General features: G+C 48.9%; 1 protein-coding gene across 2 annotated transcripts in view; it reads right to left on the bottom strand.

Moving 5' to 3' along the window:
• Positions 1-22,696, bottom strand: part of PPIH (peptidylprolyl isomerase H) — a 307,526-nt gene that overhangs the window by 4,162 nt on the left and 280,668 nt on the right. For both annotated transcript variants that reach the window (XM_069610463.1, XM_069610464.1), the window contains exon 8: positions 1,782-1,822. In XM_069610463.1, coding sequence (XP_069466564.1) covers positions 1,782-1,822 — 41 coding nt within the window. The remainder of the gene's footprint in view (positions 1-1,781; positions 1,823-22,696) is intronic.

The following is a 22,696-nucleotide window of genomic DNA, read 5'->3' as shown; positions in this document are numbered from 1 at the left end:
AGCTGTAGAGTGCAAAGAGGAGAGGACTCAAGACAGAGCCCTGCGGAACACCAACAGTAAGATGAGTGAGTTGGGAGGTGTTGATCCAGGAGACAGAGAATTGGTGTGGTGCCAGGTAGGATTCGATCCAGTCAAGGGCTCGATCGCGAATCCCAAGAAGAAATAGTATTAAGAGAATCAGAGAAATCGACACTATCAAAGGTAGTGGATAGGTCAAGGAGAATTAGGATAGGTTGGAGTGCTTAGCAGAGGAGATGAAGACGGTCGAACACTTTTGAGTACTTCAGAGTCGTGTGGAAGAAGAGACACAGGGTGAAAGTTAGCCAGTAGATGCGGGTCAGCCCCTTGCTTTTTTAGGAGCGGTATGACTGTGGCCATTTTGAAAATAGAGGGAAAGCAAGCAGAGTCCAAGGGAAGGTTGAAGAGTTCAGCGAGTGAGAAGCCACTAAAGGGGCAATAGGCTTGACTAGCTGAGGAGCAAGATGGTCTGGTGGGGCACAAGAGGAGTTAGCCTTCATTAGTTGAGATAGGACTTATTCAGTATTAATGTGCCTAAAGGGGGAGATGGAGACCGAGGATGATGGTAGAGTAGGCGGAGTGTAGGATGTAGGAGGAGGGAGTGTGAGGAAGTCAGGAGAGAGCCTCTAATTCTAGAATTTGTTCCAGCAAAGCATTCAGGTATAGCTGTGATAATGGAGCCATTAAGGGTGCAGTAGAAATCTGTTTTCGCTCTATCAAGAAAGGACGTGAGAGAGTTAAAGGTAGAGTTTCAGGTCCTCATGCGAGTGGGTATGCCTGCATTTGTGCAGCAGCTAAGGCATATCAGTGTGGAGAGAGCATATGAACGGGGTGACCCATGGTTCACGGTGCGGAGACTTAGGGGTGAAAGTTAGCAGTGTGAATTGGGAGGAGAATGAGTCATAGTAGTTGATTGGATGATGGAGAAGGCAGTGTCCGTGTGTAAGAGGCATGAGGTGTTAAGGAGAGGAGAGCAAGGTAGGTTAGAGAGAAATGAAGGAACGGTAGAAGGTTTACATTTCCTTTTAGTAATAGATGAGGCAAATGGTGAGGAGAGGTCAGAGGATGTAAAGGAGATGGTGGTGGAAACAATGGAGCGATCAGATAGGTATGGTATGACAGTAGTATTTGTGGCTGACGGGGAGGTGGAGATGAATCAGAGATCCCAAGAGTTACCCCCTGTGTGGGTGGGTAGGTATGATGATGATGTGCTCAGCTAAGTCGTACAGTACACTTCTTGGAAGAAAAATAATAGTCACTGGCAAACAAACAGGCATACCACAGATCGGCGGGGAATGCCTTCTGAAATGTCAACATGATCAGGGAAAAATTATGTATTACCATTTTTAAAAATTACAATTTGAAAGCAAGAACGCACTGGATGAAGAAGGTCTAGTGACTGAAAAACCACAATCAATAGAATCGAATGAAGATTCACTGAAATGGTCTTCGGTAGGTCAGAAGGGAGTGGGTTCAATAAAGGAGACATTGGTACTCTGAACAGTCGTGTAACATGCAATTAAACAAACAAGGATCTGTATGTTCCTTAATGCAAAGCATGCAGACACCTTTACACAGGTTTCCCAGTGGAGGCGAGGCCTTCAGATAGCAATTGTTGGTTGCATTGAATGTGGATGTCATGTTAATCGGAGGTAATTTAGTTCAAATTCATTGCAACAAAAAATAAAGATTAAAAAGTAACTCTCTGTCTTGCAGTCATATTTGTTGTAGGTTAAATATAGAGAAATACAATGAAAACTCACCTCGATTTTTCTCATGACAAGTAGTCCATCAATAATTTTTCCTGTGTAAATGACAAGATTAAAAAAAACGATCCTTTAGAAGATGCTTAAAAATAAGCTTTTTTTCCTTGTGTTGACACAAGTTGCCTGAGGACAACCCACACCACCCTAGCACCTGTAACATCTGACAATGGCATAAAAGCCATAAAAATGGGTAATGTTGCACTTCACAAAAACTATTTAACATAACAAAACTGAACAGGAGCAAGCTTCAGGAAAGAATCAGTAAACACAACTAACGTACAGAGAGCTAGGCAACATGTCTATGTAACAGATGCAACGGAAAAACACTGTCTCTCGGATAATTCAAGGGTTTTTATTAAGTTCTTGGTGGGGCCGTCCCTCCTCCCTAACCCAGAGTCCACCACTCAATACTACTTCAGGTTGACCCCTACTATGTGCAAGTATTATGTTATGAATTCCTAAGTGCAGGCTATCTAACTTGCTCAGGTACTTTCTAGATTTTCCAAACTCCCACCAAACGTTAGTGTCGTACTGGGGGTGGGGGTAGCGCCTTGGCTCTCCTTAACACTGTCACCTTATCCTCTCTACTTTGATTACTTCCTCTTCTTCTGACCCTCAGTTGTTTCACTGCACGTATCGCTTGCCTCCAACCTTTGGTACTAACTCTCCTCACACTGCTACTGCTCCGTGTAATACTCTTTCTCCTACAATACTACTCCTACAACACTACTACCCCACCTCCTCAAACATCCCCTTCGCCCACTTCAAATTCACTCCTTACACTACCTTCTCTACTCAGTCGACACAGTAACACGCACACTCACAATGCATAACCACAACCACTCCTACCGGTTGAACAAACTTTCTCCACAAGCCGCCACTTCCTCCTGATCCTTGGTCATCCTCTGTCTTTGACCTCACCCGATAAGCCCACCCTTCCTGTCTCCTGCTTAAGTATTCCTTCACTTGTGATGATTGGCCTACCAAATCTGGCCCTTTCTTTCCCACCCACAGCATTTATGTGCAAAGACAAGGTCTTTAAACAGGGGTTAAGCCCTGCCCACTTTGGCGGTGTGGAAGAGCAGTTGGTGAGCAGGTCTAAGAGGATCTAGGTCAGGTGGCCTAAGCCCCGCCCACCTGCCAATCACTGTTAATCTGTTGGTGCCTTCTTGTTTTTCCACCCCTTTTCCCTAAATAAGCAGCCCTCCTCCCTGTTTTCCTTTGCATTTTGAGTAGGTGCAAGTGGATCCAGGCCCCACCCACCTTCATATCCCTGCCCCTTCCTTTCTGCTCGTAACTCTTTAATCAAGGGCGTCTCTCGCACAGGCGTTGGAAAGGAAGGGCAGATGAAGAAAAGGGTAATTCCTGTTGGGACCTGGAGGACCCAGGACCAGAACCTCTGCCTCTCTTAACATCAGGTAAGCTCCCTTGAATATATGTTTCACTCCTCCCTCCCAACAGCCCATTCCTACCATCACCACCTATCGCCAAATACACCGCCCAACAGAAAAATCACGGACAACGCATCACAGCAACCTCACCCATGTCACCACTCCATCTGCCATTACACGAAAATTGATGCTCCCCATTAACTGCTCAGCAATCAACCAGCAGCTGACATCGCCGTCTCCATCACCACACATCACTTGGATGCCATCGTCATTACTGAGACCTGGATGCTATCTACCTCCACCCACATTCTAGATGTCCTCACCCACAACGGCTAAAGAATTCTACAACGAGATCATCCAAAAAAGATCTGCGGAGGCCTTGTCATCATGGACATTCACCCACCAGGACGTCGCCACCATTGCCTCTTTAAAAAACGTATCCTGCCACGTACAGCTCTCCCCAATGGAAACGGTCACTTTTCGTCTCATCTACAACACCTCCTTCATCGTAGACTTCACGGACTTGGTCACCACGCTGTCTCTCACGGACATCAACAACATCTTACTCTGCAACTTAAACATCCCTGGCAACCCAGCAACCAAATCAATGACGAAAGATCTCCACTGCCTACTCGATGCACTGAACCTAACCCAGCACAAGAAAGAACCAATATCCTCGACCTCATCATCACCACACTAACCACCCTTCATCACAGATCTCCTATTCTGCTCAACTGGTCGGGCCATCTGTAAATCCCCTTTAAGATTAGTCAAACCACACGTCTCAAGCAAAGCCATTGAAAACCAACAAATAAAGCCTTCAGATCTTTCAAGAACTTCCCTGGGGAGGCTCTCACAGAAGACCTTACCAGACTGCACCTCACATGTGCTGATGTATCTCTGATGAACCAGGACTGCAACTTGCGTCCCCAAGAATGCAAAACCACCCTCACAAAAAAACATCACCCACCATGCCCCAGTGAAATGGCGCAGCCTCAAGCCTAAACCTTCAGCACCCTGTTACACTCAACAACCTCAACAAACCATCAGAAAAGAAGAAAAGAATTGCCGAAAATCCTCCAGCACATAAGACCTTGCCCTGCTGAAGGAACTCTGTGCTACACACAGGTGACTGCTCAACATTGCCAAGGCCAACGACTACCAAAACACCATAACCAAACCAACAATGAAAGCAGAGCCCTCTTCAAAGCCATCAAAGCACTGCATTAACCGTCTACCCGACCCACCCGTAACACACTCCATCTAAAAATCCACCGCAAGATGAACATGATCCAGCAGCACAGACTCCAACACCACAACTGACAGCACGATACACGTCCCATCTCGCAAAACCACAAATACCCGGACAACTTTCAAGACACTAACTATGGAAGATGTTGCTGCCACCTCAACATCCCTTAAAGCCACATTATATGCGGATGACATCCTCAGTGCTTCCTTACTGAAGTCCATTGTGACTGAATCCCTCCTCCTTTACCCAACAATCATCAACACCTGCCCAACTCAAGGCACCTTGCCCTCGACCCTCAAGACTGGACAAATCCTCCCGCTTCCTAAGAGACCAACACTGACCCCGACGATCTCAGCAACTACCGCCCATTTACCCATCTTTCCTTTATAGGTAAGAGCATAGAGAAAGCAGTAGCCACACAACTACTCCAGCATATCAAAACCAATAACCTTGATCAGTCCTACCAATCTAGCTTCAGCCAAAATGCAGCACAGAAATGGCTACTATGCCCTTAAAATCCTTGATGATGCCATTCTTGCCTCCTAGTTCTCCTTGACCTCTCGGCAGCATTTGACACAGTAGACAAATAAACACTAATGTTAGGGAGAATTATAATTTCTGTGCAAATTCCCTTCACCCTTAGAGACCCCCAGCTCTTTTGCTGGACTTAGGACTTTTTAATTTTAACCCTAGAGCGAGTGAGACCTTTTTCTCACTCCCTCATTTGTTTTTACCCGATTTGGATTTTGTGTTTTCACTGTTGTTGGAGTCTGGCAAACTCCATAGGCATCTGCGTTTTCTATGGTGACACAGCACCTTCAATGCAGTGTAACTGAGAAGTCCTTTAGATTTCTCACAAGCTTTAAATATTTTTTCTTGTGTGAACTACAGTTCCCAAGAATAGTAAAGTGAAATTGACTTTACTTACCTTTTCTCTTTGTAGGTCCAGCACACACCTCATGTGGATTGTTGGGGGCGGTTACCTAGTAGCCCCTCATCCTACTCATGTAACATGTGTATGTTACCCTCACTACTTTAAATGGCTGGTGACAGTGGTTTACTTTTTCCTACCATTGTGCTTTGCTACCGCAGACTGAAACCTCAGCTGCAGGACAGCACCCAAGGGTGACCATTTCATCAAAATGGCCCCAGTCTTCTTTTTTCAACATTTTCTGTTTGTGAGGTCTTTCTGGGGTTATACTCTGTGCGTTGAGATAGATTTGAGCCCTTTGTCTTGCTTTGGCGGGCTTCAGCCCTGATGCCCGCCTCTGGCTCCAGTGTGTCTGGGAGGACAGCATGTGAGGGAGGGTCCCGAAACTCCCCTGTCCTTTGTCTCTAGGAATGCCTGAATGCAACTAGTCCGGATTAGCTGGCAGCATTCACACAGCAGCCACCCTGCTGTGTGAATGACAGCATAGGCTGTGCATGAATGGAAGAAACCTGCTTAAAAGGCAAGGGTTTTGGAACTACAGGCAGAGTCAACCACTGGGAGAAACACCCGACGAAGAAACCATGAACGAAGCTTACTTTAACCTCCTGGACCTTTGAATTGCCTGGTGAAGCCCTGCTGTTGTGCTTAACTCCTTTTTCACCTCGACAGACACGCTCCGGATGGAACGACTTCTCCCCTAGGGTTAGTGGGACCAACAAACTCCACTGGACCACCATCCCAGACTTGCTGCGACTCCCCATTGCTTCGCAAGCCCAATACCAGGGGTCCAGTATCTGTAGTCGAGTGCAATGTCTGCCATGGAACGAATCCGGCTAGAAGCTCCAGGAGCCTCCTAAGGACCCTCTAGAAGCAGGACCTCCAGCTCCAGGTTGCCCTCAACAGAGTGCAGGACCAAGGCAGCAAAGAGTCCAGTGTCCAGGATCCACAACGGTGCTGTGTGCCAAGTGCTGAAACTGTGAGGTGCCGCTGATCCGAAAAAGCCCGTAGCTGTCGACTGCCAACCAAGTACCGCTGCATGAGGCCTCCAGACATCCACCCTCTTGTCCCCACAACTGAGGCTCAGGAAGAAGGGTCTGCACCATAGTAGAAAGACAGAATCCCTTTGGACCACTCTTCTTCAAACCAGGGGTATGGTGTAGGCTTGGGGTACTTACCTTTTTGCCTTTTAGCCACGCTCTTTTCAGTTGGGAATTGCATTGGTTTACCTTTTAGAGATGATTTCAACTCTCTTTTCACAGGCTTAACAACTTGTGGGCCAACAAGCCTCTCTAACTTTGTGCAAGACTTGATCTAAGAAGTGCATCAGATCCATAGAGTGTGTCCCAAATTACTTTGCCTACCCTGGCACCCTGAAAACTCTTCTAGTCCATTGACGTTGATACTGTTTGTCCCTCAAAGGTGGTAGCTTGTTATATACGGTTACTGCTGGGAAAGGCTTATCTAGATTTCATTGGAAGATTTAGTTGTCCTCACATATACTGAGAAACTGTCTAATCTGTTTCCTTCCCTAACCTTTACTTTCTGCAACCTCAGAATCTGCAATGTTTACTAGTGTGATATATAAATGCCATTACTGTCCTTGTGATTGAAGTCCCCTCAGGGTGCAGGAATTGTGTAAGAAGCATATCCAAAGATTATCCACCAACTTGTTTTAAATCTGGAAAGTCATTTTAAAGTATATTTAACTTGTTACAACAAACAACAAGTTGCCTTTTTAATGAATGCTTATTTTAAAATGGATGTTAATTAAATAACTATAACTGAAAGCTTGAGTGTGTTACTTGGCTAATTGTATTTACGGATTTCATTCGTACAGCTCTAAAGTTCACATTTACCCCTCTTAAAATAGGCCTGGCTGCTCAGTCACACTACCAACTTGTGTAGTACAGACCTATACCAAAAGGTGGATTACCTAATACCAAGATAAGTGTTGTGTAGTCTAGCGCGACTGCGCCAATTCTTACCCAACCCTTGTTGCAAGCCCGGGAGTGGCGTAGAGTGGTTACATTGACTATTTGAGGTACTTGTGCCCAACTAAACCAGCCACAAGACTAAGCTCCACCAAAAAAGATAAGTAACTGCAACATGCCAAATATGGATAACTTTAATGAGTCAGCCCTGAGTTGCCTGATAGTAGAACAACTGAAAGATGTGTTTAAAAGTAGGGGTCTGACCCTGAAAGGAAAAAAAATGTGGATTGTAAGGTTGTTAAATCACCAGAGCTTGGGTAGTAGGCCTGTAACACCTACTAACCAACATAATGTGGAAGATAATGATGAGGATGCTAGTTTAGAGTCACACTCCAATCAGCAAGAAGAGCCAGAGGAGGGAGAGGAGTCCCCATAAGGGAGACCGCACCATTCCGCAGCCAGCCCCTGTACCTCAGTCACTTCCCAGTGTGACCCTAACAAGGTTCAAATCTAAGCCCAGAATATATTTCACTTTAGAGACTAAGATTAGAGTTGGAGTTCAAGAAACTGGATGCGCAATCTGAAAACCAACATCAAGAGGTGAAACTAAGAAAAAGAGAAATGCAGCATGAAATGGAAATGATAAAGATGTCCCTTGATTCTGCTTCCCTTTCAGAGTCTTCCAGGTCTACTAGTCCCAAGAGGCCTCGCCTGCCTAAAGAAGCAGTGAGTATGTATGAACCTAAACTTGATGTATTGGATTGGCTGAGTATGTTTGAATACACCTATAGTCTTCAATGAATAAGTGGGAATGATTTGATTCCATGGCGCATGTCTAGGCTCCCCCTGAATGGTTGTGATGCTGTTATGGGGTTGGGTGCCAGTGACAGAAAGGATGAGTCAGTTAAACTGGCATTAAGAGCCAGATATGGGAAGGCTCCTTCCCAATACCTTATGAGGTTTAGGACCCTCAAAAAGACATAGTACACACCTTTGAAGGAATGAGAAATCTTTTTTTGCTTGAATATATATTTTTTTTAAGTTTCTTTTTATTAGTTTCATCATAATACACTAAGAAAAAAAAACAGCCAGTCCAAACAAGAACAAATTAAACCCCCTTTTCCCCCACCCTTTCCACAGCTCCAATAGTCCTTCCCTCCCGGTCATTCCCCTTCCCACCCATTAACCATAGATGTCCAATAGCTTGAGTCTTTGAGGGCACCATTGTTCCCTGAATTCCCCTTTCAAATAGGCCAGTGCCTCTCCCCAATCTGCAGAGAAGTTCTCCAACTTGTTATTGGCGGCATACGTAGCCCATTCCATCAAAACTATGTTCCACATTTCCTTAGCCAATCTTGCTCTGTCGGGACCGAGGGAGTCTTCCATCTCTGTGCGATGAGGGTCATCGCCGCCAAGGTGAAGATCACTTTCACCTTGGTACATCCTTGCCTCACCCTATCACCCCCCTGCCCACTCTTTCCCGAGAGTGTCTCCAGGGGATCCTGGCTGACTCTCTCCCCCAGAGCCTGGGTATGGGCCCGTGCGAGATCGCACCAGAAAGACCGGATTATGGGGCAGTCCCACCATATATGAGCCACAGTACCTTCTTTCCCACAGCCCCTCCAGCACTTCCCCGAGGTAGCCGGCTACATCGCGTGTAGATGGGCCGGCGTATAATGCCAGCAATAAATATACTTGTACCATGTCTCCTGTAATTGGATCGCTTTTGCCATCTTTGGGATCTGTTTCCACAGTCTCTACCTGTCCTCCTGACCAAATCTGACTCCTGATTGCTGCTCCCAGTTCCTCATGTACGCCCAGGGGGGTTTTCGAGCCTGTGAGCTCTAGTTGCCTATAGAGGTCCGAGATTAATCCACTGGACCCCTCGTGCGTTAATAGAAATCGTCCAAATTGCGTTAGGTCTCGGGTCGCGGCTTTTCTCACCTCTACAGACATTACCCAGTGCCTAATCTGGAAGTATCGGTTCCGCTCTCGCTCGCCCACCCCGAACTCCCGCTTGCATTCCTCAAACGTTTTAACTTTAGCCCCATTGAACATGTCCCTTAGGGTGCTACAACCCCCACTTTCCCACTTCAAAAACGCCCCTATCTCCAGCCCCGGCGTGAAGTCCTCGTTATTAAAGATAGGAGTGAACGGCGAAGGGAAGGTCGTAATTCCTCGCCTCTCCACCGCCCTAACCCAACTATCCACCACTCCCTTCGTGATCGCACTTAAGTAGAGGTGGGGCTGTCTCAGCCTTCGTGGGAGCCACAATACTTCCCCCAAATGGTGCCAATCTACAGCTTTGTCCAATTTTTACCCAGTGCTTAAGATAGTCCACCGAAAACCATTCCCCGATTACTCTGAGCTGTGCCGCTTCGTAATAATGGCGAAAATCAGGGAATGCCAGGCACCCCTTCCCCCTAGACGCTTTTAAGTAAGTGCTTGGATAAGCGCAGCTTCTTGCCCCCCCAGACAAATTCCTTGACCGCCTGATCTAATTTCTTAAAGAAGCTTTCCGGGACAGGCAGGGGAATGGCCTCAAACAAGTAGAGCACACGGGGGAGAATCACCATTTTTAGAACAGCCCCACTTCCCAACCAGGATATCCTCAGGGCGCCCCATTTCCTTCAGTCTTTTTTGATAGCCAATAACATGGGCTCATAATTTGCCCCGAACCAGCCCGCCGGTGAGGGGGTTATCATGACCCCCAAGTATCGCAGCCCAGTCGGACTCCATTTAAACGGGGAAATTTCCCTGGTCTCTCTCGCTTCAGGCTCCCCTAAGGACAGATTCATTAGCTCTGACTTCTGGAGGTTGACTCGCAATCCGGACAGTTCCCCATATTTGGTAAGTAGATCTATGCTGGCCTTGATGGACACTTTTGGGTTTGTTAGCGTGAGCAACATGTCATCAGCAAAAGCCGCTACCTTATGCTGGGCCCCCCCGAATCGTATTCCCTGAATGTCCATCGCCTCCCGTATTGCCTGGAGAAGTGGTTCCAAATATATTGCGTAGAGCAACGGAGAGAGGGGACACCCCTGCTTAGTTCCCTGCCGCAGTCTGAAGGGCTTGGACATTTCCCCATTCACCAAAATACGCGACGGAGGATTCTTATAATTGGCAGCGACCATACTTATAAACCCAGTCCCCAAGCCCAGTCTTTCCATCACCTGAAATAAGAACGACCACTCCACCCGATCAAACGCTTTCTCAGCGTCAAGTGCCAAGAGGATCGCCAGAGTGGTCGTGTTACGGGACTTCTCTACCAAGGGGGCTACCCTCCTGATGTTATCGGCGGTTTGCTTCCCCACCACAAACCCTGCCTGGTCTTGGTGGATCAGCAACGGCAGATGCCTTTCCAGGCGCTTCGCCAATATTTTGGTGAACATTTTTGCCTCTGTTTATAAGAGCAATAGGGCGGTAGGAAGTACAATCTTCCGGATCTTTCCCCGCTTTATGGATAAGGGTAATTTTGGACTCCTCCATCGTAGGGGTAATCCCGCCCTCGCTGCTAAACGTGGTGAATAATTCTGTTAAATGCGGGACCAAAAGGTGTGAATAGGTTTTATAAAAGGAAGCCGGAAAGCCATCAGGTCCGGGAGCCTTATTATGTGGGAGTGACGCAATGGTGGCCCTCACCTCGTCCTCCGTGATGGGACAGCCCAGCTCTTCGCCATCCTCCCTAGATAATCGCGAGAGGGGCAGGTTCTCCAGAAATTATTTCTCTGGCTGCTGGTATGGGCACTGTGAGGAGTATAATGCTTCATAAAACTCCACTAGTCTCCCCTTTATCTCCTCGGCCCGAGTGAGTCTCCTGCCCTCAGCATCCTTGATGGCCGTTATAACCTTCTGCTCCCTCTGTCCTCTCAGGAGGCAGGCCAGAAGCGAGTCAACTTTATTAGCCTTTGCGTAGAATTTTTGCCTCACCCTTAGCATGGCTTCTTCTGCTTTTTTAGTCCTCAGGATCCCCAACTGTCCTTCAACAAGCCTATACTCCATATAAACCTGCCTTGTCGGGGTCTCTTGTACCTGCATCCTAGCCGCCTCGACCTCCCTTTCCAGCGGAGTCTCCAGCCCTCTCAGCTGCCCGTTTCTCTCTGCCTTTATAGCGATGAGCTCCCCCATCAAGGTCGCCTTTAAGGCATCCCACCTTGTGCTCTGACTCGTATCCGAGCCGTTGTTCCTCTCAAAGAACTCCCGGATCTTGCCTCTGATCTCCCCCTTCAGCACTTGGTCTCTCAGGAGTTCCCAACAGGCTGGCAGATACCCAGATGTAGTCAATTCGTGACTGGGTTTTGTGGACATCAGAGAGGAAGGCCAACCCCTCCTCTTCTCCCCGTAAAGCTCGCCATACATCTCATAACCCGGCCTCCTCCCATCTCTCCCTTAATCGGGGAGACGCCACTCCCTTCATTCTCTTCCCGAGACCGGTCCCGCCTCCTGTCCCAAGCAAGGTTGAAATCCCCCATCAGTATCACTTGTCCCCTCTCAAAGTTTTCTAGCGTGCCCAGGGTTTCATGCAGGAATTGGTCTTGACCTACATAGGGCCGTACACCGAAGCGATGGTATAACACAAGCCCATCATCTCCCCCCTCACCATAATATATCTCCCGTTACTGTCTCCAAGGATATCCTGGGGTCTAAAGTTACTCCCCACCCCGAAGGCCAGGGCTACCCCCCCCCTTCTTTGTTGGGCCTGATGCGAACAGTATCTGTGGGAAGCCCTTCAAGCGCAAGCGACCCTGATCCTGCCGTAGCAGATGAGTCTCTTGCAGCGCCAGCACATCCGGTTTATGAGACCTGGTGAATTGCTCCAGTTTTGTTTGTTTTGTTTGGGGGGGGTTTTAGCCCCCTCACATTATGCGTTAACCACCTAAAAAGCTGCGTTAAAGCACCAAGCCCCTTTTTCCGCCTACTTACCCACCCTACCCTGGGATCACCCGTAAAGGCGCACTGCCTCCCCTCCTGGGGGGGGGGTGCAAATATCCTCCCGCCTTCTTCTGCCCCTCTCATCTCCGCCCCCCCATCCTCCCAAGCCCGACCTATTCGATTGGCAGCTGTGGCTCCCTCCTGCCTCCCCTCCTTGCAACCCCAATTTAGGGTGAGTCCGCCCCCTCCCCTAAACCCCCAAACTCCCCCCCCCAGTCCTCACGGACACTCCTGCCCTTATTCGTCCCAAGATGACCTGATCTCAGATAGTTGCTCCTCTCCCCGCCATGTCCCATTCTATTGATCCCTTTTGAGGCACACCACCCCTGTCACACCCGATGCTTAGGGCCCATCCTGTGCTCCTGTCTCCTCCTCCCCATTCTTCCCTGTGGGACATAACTTGCCCCCCTTCTGAGCCCTCCTTTTTTCCCCCACCGTTGACCACTCCCAAGCCCTCAATCTAGGTCTGTGATCACTTGTTTGAGGGGAGCTCCGTTCTGGGTTAGACTCCGGATCAATTTGCAGCAGATCAACTCCTTCCTGTACTGTTGTAATGCGTTTCGCAGTTCCCTCCCATTCAAACGCTAGGCCAAATGGAAAGGTCCAATTGTATCTAATGCCTTTTCCGCTGAGAACCTTCAGAATGGGACCCATCAGTCTCCTCTTTACTAATGTGCTGCTTGCCAGATCCTGATAGAGAGCTATCTGTTGGCCTTGGTACATTATCGGTTCCCTCTGCCGTGCCGACCGAAGAACAGCCTCCTTCTGAGCGTACCTATCGAAGGCAGCCAACACATCCCTTGGTCTTGGAGCTACTCCTTTAGGGGCTCTTCCTACCCTGTGGACATGGTCCAGCTCAACCTTCTCTGGGGAGTCTATTCCCAATATTTCTGCGAAAATGGCCCGAGTCACTTCTTTCAGATCCTTGTCTTTAACTGTTTCTGGCAACAATTTCACCCTAATACTGATCCTATGGGAACCGTTTTCCAAGTCTTCCACCTGTGCCCCCAGGTTCCAGGTGGCCACATCCAATCTTTCGATAGCTTCACTATTAGCGGTTATATCCTTGTCCACATCCTGCAGGCCCTTCTCCAGGAGATCCGCTCTTTCCCCCAGTTGACGCATCTCCTGTCGGATCTCCCCTAAAGCCTCGTTCAGATCCGCTCGCATGAGCTAAAATTTATCCTGAAACGTTTTGCTGAGGTTGGTCTGCAAATTATGCACCTCACCCAAGAAGCCCTGTTTTGACATCAAGGCCATCCCCTGAGCGGTTTCCGGGGAATTGTGATCCGTTGCCCCTTCTTGGTCATTCTTAGCTCCTTCTCTGGAGTCCTGCGGGTCCACAGGGAGCGGAGGGTGCCAGACATATTGCTCGAGTTGTGGGGGGTGCGTCCTCCTTTTCCCTTGGCTTTCGTAGTCATGGTTCCCTCCTGCCCCACAGCAGACCTCTTGCCCAGCCTCTCGAGTTGCTCATTGTGAATGTCCCACACCTTTGCGTCGGGACCACTGGCTCCACCACACTCCTCCTGCCTCCCCCAGGGCTGTCCTCCAGGACTTCCCTTTATCCGGCACTTGCCGCCCGGGTCCTCCCACTCCTGCTCTCACCCCCCACAGGTAGGGATCCCAGGGCCACACTACAAGCCCCACGAAAAGCCTGGGCTGGGGCGAGCAGGGGCTATCAAAGGCCAAGTCTCTGCTGTTCCTGTCGCCGTAGCGCCTTGCTGCATCTCCCCACTTCAGTCCTGGGGGGTTTCCCCCTTAGTAAGTAAAATTAATAACTGGGCCTACCGGGCCATCCCTCAGGTCCTTTCCCTCCCGGGCTTGACTTTGACCACGGGCCCCCCCATTACCTCCCTTGGGCATACTCCAGGCCACTGCACTCACTGGCTCGCTGCCGGGACCTCCGTCTTCCTTCAATGCCCGATGGGGAAGCGGCCTCCCGGCCGGCCGACAACGGACCCCGGGCACTCCTCCTCTCCTGTTCCTGCCAGGTTTTCCCGGCAGTCATCCGCCGACACCGGGCCCCTCTGATCCTCCACACGAGATGGCCCGCGCTATACAGCCAGCCACCCGACGACAGCACCGGCTCGGGGCGCCTGCTCCACGGTCCTTCAGCGTACTCGCCGGCGAATGCAAGGGGGCGCAGCCACCATGGGGACCAGCGCCACTCTGGCTCCGCCGCCGCCTTCTCACTGCCCAGGACTCCTCACTCCACAGCCAGAGATCTCTCCATGAGTCCCACTACCCCGCAGGAGGCCGTCCCACTACCCCGCAGGAGGCTGCCCCACTGCAGGTACCCCCTTCAGCCAGGGGCCCGCCTACACTGCTCCGCTTCTCCCGCGAGGACCGGGCCAGAGGGTCCCGTATGCTGCAGACTGCCGCCTCTCTCAGTCTGCTCAGGACAGGCCCGCTGGTGCTCTCCCCTTGAATCTATTTTTGATGCCTGCTCTCCTGAGCTGAGACAGCACTTGGCTGACTAAGGAAATTGATCCTAAAAAGCTAGCACAAGCAACTGACTTCTGGGTAGCCAACAAGGCCACTCATAGGGATTCTGGGTCTACTCACAAAAAGGAAGAGGGGAAGCAGCACAAGAAAGAGGTTAAAGAGAATTCTAATTCCAACTATCCAAAAGAGGGCCACAACATAACAAGTGTAAATCTCATGGGAAACCTGGTAGGTCTAGTGAACCCTCAGGTGCCAAACCAGAGGGAGGTCAACAGAAACCCCCATTCCAAAGGACATTTGGAAAATGTTTATGTGGATCTGTAGACCATGTGAAAGGGGGTCCCAGATGTAAGGGTAAACCTTCAGGGGTCCACACTGCTCCTTAGCCTTCATCCCTGAGGGAGAAGAACAAATGGCAAGTGCACACAACTACTGGCTGAAGACCCCAGCAGAGTTCAAGCCAGTGTATATATAGTGTCCCTAGGTCTGTGGGAATACCAGAATGTGGATGTTTATAACACCATTCCAGACAACACCAAAAGAATATTGTAAGGACATTGTTCTTGTAGATGGTCAGGAGCCTCCTGCCACGAGAGACACTGGGGCAATCATTAACAGTGGTTGATGAAAGTTTTTTCAAACTTGATGATATAGCTAAGGCACCCAAAAGTCCCACTAAACGTGCAGGAGGCCCTATCCAAATGGTTCCTATTCTGCCAGCTCTCATTCAGTGCAATAACATGACTGTTAGGATCCCTGTTAGTGTACAAAATGAAGTGCCAGGGAGAGTCCATACTTGCCAACCCTACCAATTTAGGCGGTAAAATACCGCTTTTTAAGCAGTCCTACTGCCTACCGCTTTATTGGCAACAAATACCCATTTAAAAAAAATAAAAACATTTTTTTTTTGCCCATGCCAGCTCAGGGGAGTCTTTCAAGGGCTCCCCCGAGCTGGCGTAGCAGGAGAAGGCGCGGCATGCAGGCTTTTGATGTCAAAAGGCACCCACGGCGGTAGGCTAAATGCACCCCTCCGCCGTGAGTGCCTTTGACAAAAGGCGCCATTAGCCCCCCACCACGCCAGCTCGGGGGAGTCTTTCAAGGACTTCCCCGAGCTAGCGCAGCGGGAGAAGGCGCAGCATGCAGGCTTTTGATGTCAAAAGGCACCCACAGCGGTGGGCTAAATGCACCCCTCTGCCGTGGGTGCCTTTGACAAAAGGCACCATCAGCCCCCCACCACGCCAGCTCAGGGGAGTCTTTCAAGGGCTCCCCCGAGCTGGCGTGGTGGCAGAAGGCGTGGCAGGCACCTCATTGTCATTGAATGAGCCCGCCGCCGCGGGTGCACTCAATGACAATGGGCTGCTGACGCGCCCTATTCCTATCATTACCTCCTCGCCTGACTATTTTTGAAACTTTAATATTCGTACAGATTTTTGGTCACAGAATGTTGGCATGTATGCGAGTCCTGTTGGGGAATGACTTGAAGGCTCTTGGGGTAGTATCTAGTACCCCCAGCCCTCCCAGCACAAACAACAGGATTTGCCAGAGAGGCAGCCTTAAGAGACTCCGAGTTTGAGGTTAAGGAGATTTTCAATACCTCCAGTCCACAGGAAGCCACCCTTCAACTTCCAAGAAAAGAGACTAAGGAGAAATCCAAGATCTCTGGAAAAAAGGTCTGAAACCTAAACTTGTTCATGGGACATGGACATCCCCGAAATAATTTTCCCAGTTCACCCCAGTGACCCCTTCCCCAGCTAATGCTGAGTGGGAGGACCAACCAAATTCTGTGGAATCAGCTACTGGTGACAGAGCTGGAGGGAAACCATCCCTGCATTGGGAATCTGGATCCTAGAGACCATCCTGAGCTGGAGACTTTACTTGCAGAAGGTGGACCCTCTAGAGCAGACTTCAGCAGAGGACAAGAGAGTGTCCCTCTCTAGAAGGTCTGCCTCAGCAGACAGCTTCCCAGCTGGTAGGGCAAGAGCCAGGGAAGAATAGGCTTTACTGGGAGGATGGCCTCCTCTACAGTGAACCTACTGAATCTACCCCAGGGGACTACAGGAGACTGGTAGTGCCCCAGGAGGTGAGACAAAAGTTCCTACAGTTGGCACATGAGATCACCGTGGCTGTTCACTTGAGTTTCAAGAGGACCAAAGTGAGGCCATCTTTGTACTTCTACTGGCCCCAAGATGGGGGCTGATGTAGATACATTCTGTAGGTAGGAGCTGCAACGCTTGTCAGACTTCTGGCAAGAGTGTACCCAAGACTGTGGCACCTTTAGTGCCCCTGCCTGCGGTGGGAGTCCCTTTAGAGAGGGTGGGGATTGACATTGTTGGTCCCCTAGACCCTCCAACTTCCTCAGGCAACCAATGTATATTGGTTGTGGTAGAGCATGCTACCAGGTATCCTGAGGCAATACCTATGAGAACTGGTACTGCTCAGGCAGTGGCTAAGGCCCTCCTTGGTGTTTTTATCAAGGTTGGGTTTCCTAAGGAAGTAATCTCTGACAGGGGATCAAACACTATGTCCCACTACATGCAAACCATGTGGAAAAACTGTGGGGTCACTTACAAGTTCTCAACAGCCTACCATACCCATACTAATGGATTGGTGGAGAGGTTTATCTGTATGATGAAGAGCATGATAGGTGCTTTAGAGGAACCCGTTAGAAGAAAGTGGGACCTTCTACTGCCATGTCTTCTCTTTGCTTATAGAGACGTACCTCAAGCAGGGGTTGGTTTTAGCCCCTTTGAACTTCTTTATGGTCATCCAGTCAGAGGCCCTTTGGCCCTGACCAAGTAAGGGTTGGAGAGTGCTCCTTCCCTACAGCCAGTGAGAGTCACTGACTATGTGCTGGGCTTCTGGAAGAGGATGGCACTGATGATGACAGAAGCTTCAGAAAACCTGAAAGCAGGTCAGGCTCTGGTCAAGCATTGGCACGGCCAGAAGGCCAACGTGCTCTTTACTCCAGGCCATCTTGTATTGGTTATGATACCTACAAGGCAGAGAGATTTACAGCACAAGTGGATTGGACCCTTTAAGGTTGTAGGCAAGCGTGGAGATGTCAACTATTTAGTGGACTTGGGCAACCCCAAGGAGGCCCCTGGGGTCTATCACACTAACCGTCTGAAGGCTTATGTTTCCAGACCAGAACTAGGAGTTTTGCTCTTAGCCTCTGATCAAGAGCAGGAGGAGAGTGAACCTCTCCCTGATCGCCTCACGGGACAACCCTCAGATGAGACAATTGAAGTAGTGAAACTCTCTTCAGATTTGACTCTGCAGCAGCAGGAGGGGTACACGTATCTGTTAAATCAGTTTGCCTCCCTGTTTTCATTGACACCAGGTTTGACCCCTTAGGGCCAGCATGATATTCTCACTGATGACAGTCGCCCTGTCAAAAGCAGGGGCTACAGAATGTCAGATCATTTCAGATCTCATATAAAGGAAGAGGTCAAGAAGATGCTCGACCTTGGGGTTATTGAGCCATCTACAAGTCCATGGGCTAGTCCAGTTGTACTAGTACCAGAGAGAGGAACCTAAGAATTGAGATTCTGTGTGGACTATAGGTCTCTTAATGCAGTCACCATGACTGATGCCCATCCTTTACCCAGGACAGATTAAATGGTGGACAAACTTGGTTCAGCCAAGTTCCTTAGTACATTTGACCTCACCTCAGGCTATTGGCAAACAGCTCTGACAGATCATACCAAGGCGAAAACTGCATTCTCCACCCTAGGAGGCTTATACCAATTCAAGGTTATGCCTTTTGGACTTAAGAATGCACCTGCTACATTTCAGAGGATGGTGAATCAAGTTCTGTATGGGTTAGAGGACTTCTGCATAGCATGCTTGGATGACATTGCAATGTTCAGACCCACTTTGGGAAGAGCATCTTCACCACCTAGGATATGTTTTGAGGGATCTGGAACAGGCCCATCTGACCGGAAAGGCTAGTAAACGTCAAATTGGTCAGAGTAAAGTGGTCTACCTTGGGCATGAGGTAGGAGGAGGTGGAATTAAGGCATTGCCTAGCAAAGTACAAGCTGTACAAGCTGTACAAGACTGGGCCACCCCTACTACTCACACTCAAGCGAGAGCCTTCCTAGGTCTCACTGGGTATTATCACCAGAATTTCATAGAGAACTATGGGACCATACCTGTTCCCTTAAATGTTATCTCCTCACCCAAATTCCCCAAGAAGGTCAGGTGGAATGAGGAGTGCACTAAGGCCTTTGAAGAACTGAAGAAAGCCCTTTGTCAAGCACCAGTCTTGAGAGCTCCTGATTAGAACCAATCCTTCATTGTACAGACAGATGCTTCTAATAGTGCGATAGGTGTGGTTTTGAGCCAACTGGATGACAAAGGCAGGGTACACCCTATCTGCATCATCAGCAGGCAGCTGAAAGACCGAGAGACAAGGTGGGCAACCATAGAACGTGAATGTTTTGCCATTGTGTGGTTTCTGAAGAAGTTTAGGCCATACTTGTATGGTTCTACTTTCATTATTCAGACAGGCAACCAACCCTTGAGATGGTTAATGCAGATGAAGGGGGAGGATTCAAAATTGTTGAGATGGTCAATCAGCCTCCAAGGGTTTGACTTTACCATAAAACACAGGTCAGGGTGTAATCACCAAAATGCTGATGGTCTTGCCAGAAAGTATGACCGATTGGAAAGAGATATTAATCCAGGAGTGGATTAAATCCTCCTATCACTTAGTCTGGGGGGTCAGAGGGAGGAGACACGAGTGTTTGGGAGAATTCTCATTTCTGTGTTAATTCCCTTCAACCTTAGACACCCTTTTGCTCCACTTATGACTTTTTAATTTGTACCCTAGAGTGAGTGAGACCTTTTTCTCACTCCCTCATGTGTTTTTACCCGATTTGGATTTTGAGTTTTCATTGTTTTTGGAGTCTGACAAACTCCATAGGCATCTGCTTTTTGTATGGTGACACAGCACCTTCAGTACAGGGTCACTGAGAAGTCCTTTAGATGTCTCATAAGGTTTAAATACCTTTTCTTGCATGAACTACAGTTACCAAGAATAGTAAAGTGAAATTGACTTTACTTCCATCACACACCATTTTATGGGCAGTGCGATGGGTGTTACCTGGTAGTTCCTTATCCTACTCTCTCACGTATCACTTTTATGTTACCCCCCACTACTTTAAATGGCTGGTGCAGTGGTTTACTTTTTCCTATCAACGTGCTTTTGTACCGGAAGGCTTAACCATTAAAACAAAAGGGCCTATGTCTTCTTTATTCGCCATTTTCTGTTTGTGAGGTCTTTCTTGGATTTTTACGCTGTGTGCTGCGACAGATTTGAGCCGTTTGTTTGTCTTGCCTTTGGCGGACTTCAGCCCTGAAGCCTGCCTCTGGCTCCAGTGTGTCTGGAAGGACAAGGTGGGAGGGTGGGTCCCGAAACTCCCCTGTCCTTTGTCTCTAGGAATGCCTGAATGCAACTAGTCCTGATGGTTTGGCTGGCTGTCCTTTCAAGACTGTCACCCTTCTCTGTGATTGACAGCCTAGGCCGTGCATGAATGGAAGAAATCTGCTTAAAAAGATGAGGGTTTTGGAACTACAGGCAGAGTCGACCACCAATCACCCGACGAAGAAATCGTGAATGAAGCCTGCTGCAACCTCCTGGACCTTTGTATTGCCCGGTGAAGCCCTGCTGCTGTGCTGAACTCCTTTTTCACCTCAACAGAGAAGCTCCGGACGGAACGACTTCTCCCCTCTCCCCTCTCCCCTTGGGTTAGTGGTACCAACTACCACTTGCTGTGCCTCTCTGTTGCTTCGAAAGCCAAATGCCAGGGGTCAAGTGTCCGTAGTAGAGTGCAACATCTGCTGCAGAATGAATCCGACAAGAAGCTCCACGAGACACTCAAGGACCCTCCAGAAGCAGGACCTCCCGATCCAGAGTCCACGGTCCAGAGTGCAGGACAAAGGGAGCAAAGAGTCCAACCGGTGTCCAAGATCCACAACGGTGCGGTTTGCTAAGCGCTGAAACCGCAAAGTGCTGCTGAACCGAAAAGAGCCTGTCGCTGCGGACAACCTCCCAAGTACCACCGCAAGAGCCCTCCAGATGTCCTCCCTCTTGTCCCCACGACTGAGGCTCAGGAAGAAGGGTCTGCACCGCTGTAGCAAGACAGAATCCAGCTGAACCACTCTTCTTCAACCCAGAGGTACGGTTTAGTCTTGGGGTACTTACCTTATTGCCTTTTAGCCGTACTCTTCTCAGTTGGGATTTGCATTGTCTTACCTTTTAGAGTCGATTTCAACTCTCTTTTCACAGGCTTAACAGCTTGTGGCCTTGCAAGTGATTTTTCAAAAGACTCTCTAAGTTTGTTAAAGACTTTGATCTAAGAAATGCATCAGATACATAGACTGTGTCCCAAATGATTTTTTCTAGTTCATTGACTTTGATACTGTTTGTCCCTCATAGGTGGTAGCTTGTTGTATACTGTTACTGCTGGGATTATATAGATTTCAATGGAAGATTTAGTTGTCCATACATATACTGTGAAACTGTCTAACCCTTTTCCTTCCCTAAACTTTCCTTTCTGCAACCTCAGAAGAACAAGTTACTTTCTTACCTGGTAACGTTCTTTCGATGGGATGGTCCGACGACGTATTCCATATCTATGACATGTAATCACCACAGCTGTGCTGCTTCGGAAACTTTTTTCGGCGTCTGCGTCCTGCGTCGATGACGTCGATGTGCCATCGTCGAGGACCTCCTCCGACGTCATCCGATGTGATAAGTAGGACGCACGACGCCCGTAGCCTCAGTTGTAGTTTTTTCCCCCAGAACGTGTGACATTAGTCAACTGCCAGTCAGACACAAAGCCTTGCGGAACGTAAGCTGCAATCGCAGAAGAAATTCTGCAGCGGGGAAGGCAGGGCGGGAGCGATATGGAATACGTCGTCGGACCATCCCATCGAAAGAACGTTACCAGGTAAGAAAGTAACTTGTTCTTCGAGGGGATTGGGTCCTCCGACGTATTCCATATCTAATGACAGACTCCCAAAGCAGTACCAGAGCAAGGAGGAGGGAAAGAATTTAGAATCAAAATTTAGAAAAGCCAATCAAATAGCAGAGCAAAGGACCGCCTTGCCAAAGGCCAGATCCTGTCCTTGGATGGAATCGAGGGAATAGTGACATACAAATGTATGTACTGAAGCCCAGGTGGCTGCATCACAGATGTTGCGAATAGGAACACCCCTCTGCAGGGCAGTAGATGCAGCCACACTCCTGGTAGAATGGGCCCGCAAGCCAGCCGGTGGGTCCTTACCCGCCAAGCGGTAACACTCCGAGATGGCTAAAATAATCCAGCGAGACAAAGTCTGTTTCGTCACAGCTTGCCCCAAATGCTTTCCAGCGTAACCAATAAAGAGTTGATTGTCCACTCTGACCCGGGACATGCGTGAAACATAAAAGTTTAAAGCTCTCCTAGGATCAAGCCTATGGAGCCTCTCCTCTTCCTTACCAGGATGCGGAGGAGGATAGAATGCCGGAAGAACAACCTTCTGGGCCAAATGAAATTCTGTCACTACCTTCGGAAGAAAAGAAGGACGAACTCTAAGGACAACCCTGTCCTTGTGAAATACAGTGAAGGGTGGCTTAACTGAAAGTGCCTGTAACTCAGTCACTCTGCGAGCGGAAGTAACCGCAACTAAAAACACAGCTTTCAGAGTTAACAGCCTCAAAGGGCAAGAATGTAAAGGCTCAAACGGAGCACCCATAAGAAACTTAAGAACAAGGTTTAAATCCCAACCGGGCACCAGGAAAGGTGAGGGAGGGAACACATTAGTGAGCCCTTTCAGAAACTGTGAAATTAAAGGGATTTTAAAGTAAGAACACACCTTTAATGGTACCCACTTGCAAGCCCCTGTGGGCCAAAGAAAGTAAAAAGGACAGAACCATGGGGATGTCACATGCAAAAGGATCCACATTCTGAACTCTGCACCAGTCGCAGAACTTACGCCAAGGGTACAGAGACTTTGTTGCTGTCCTTCGGGCCGAAAGCAAC

Source organism: Ambystoma mexicanum, chromosome 8, assembly GCF_040938575.1.
Source record: "Ambystoma mexicanum isolate Mex_15411 chromosome 8, UKY_AmexF1_1, whole genome shotgun sequence".
Lineage (NCBI taxonomy): Eukaryota > Metazoa > Chordata > Amphibia > Caudata > Ambystomatidae > Ambystoma > Ambystoma mexicanum.
Note: the sequence above shows the minus strand (reverse complement) of the source record. Positions and strands in the feature narration are given on the sequence as shown.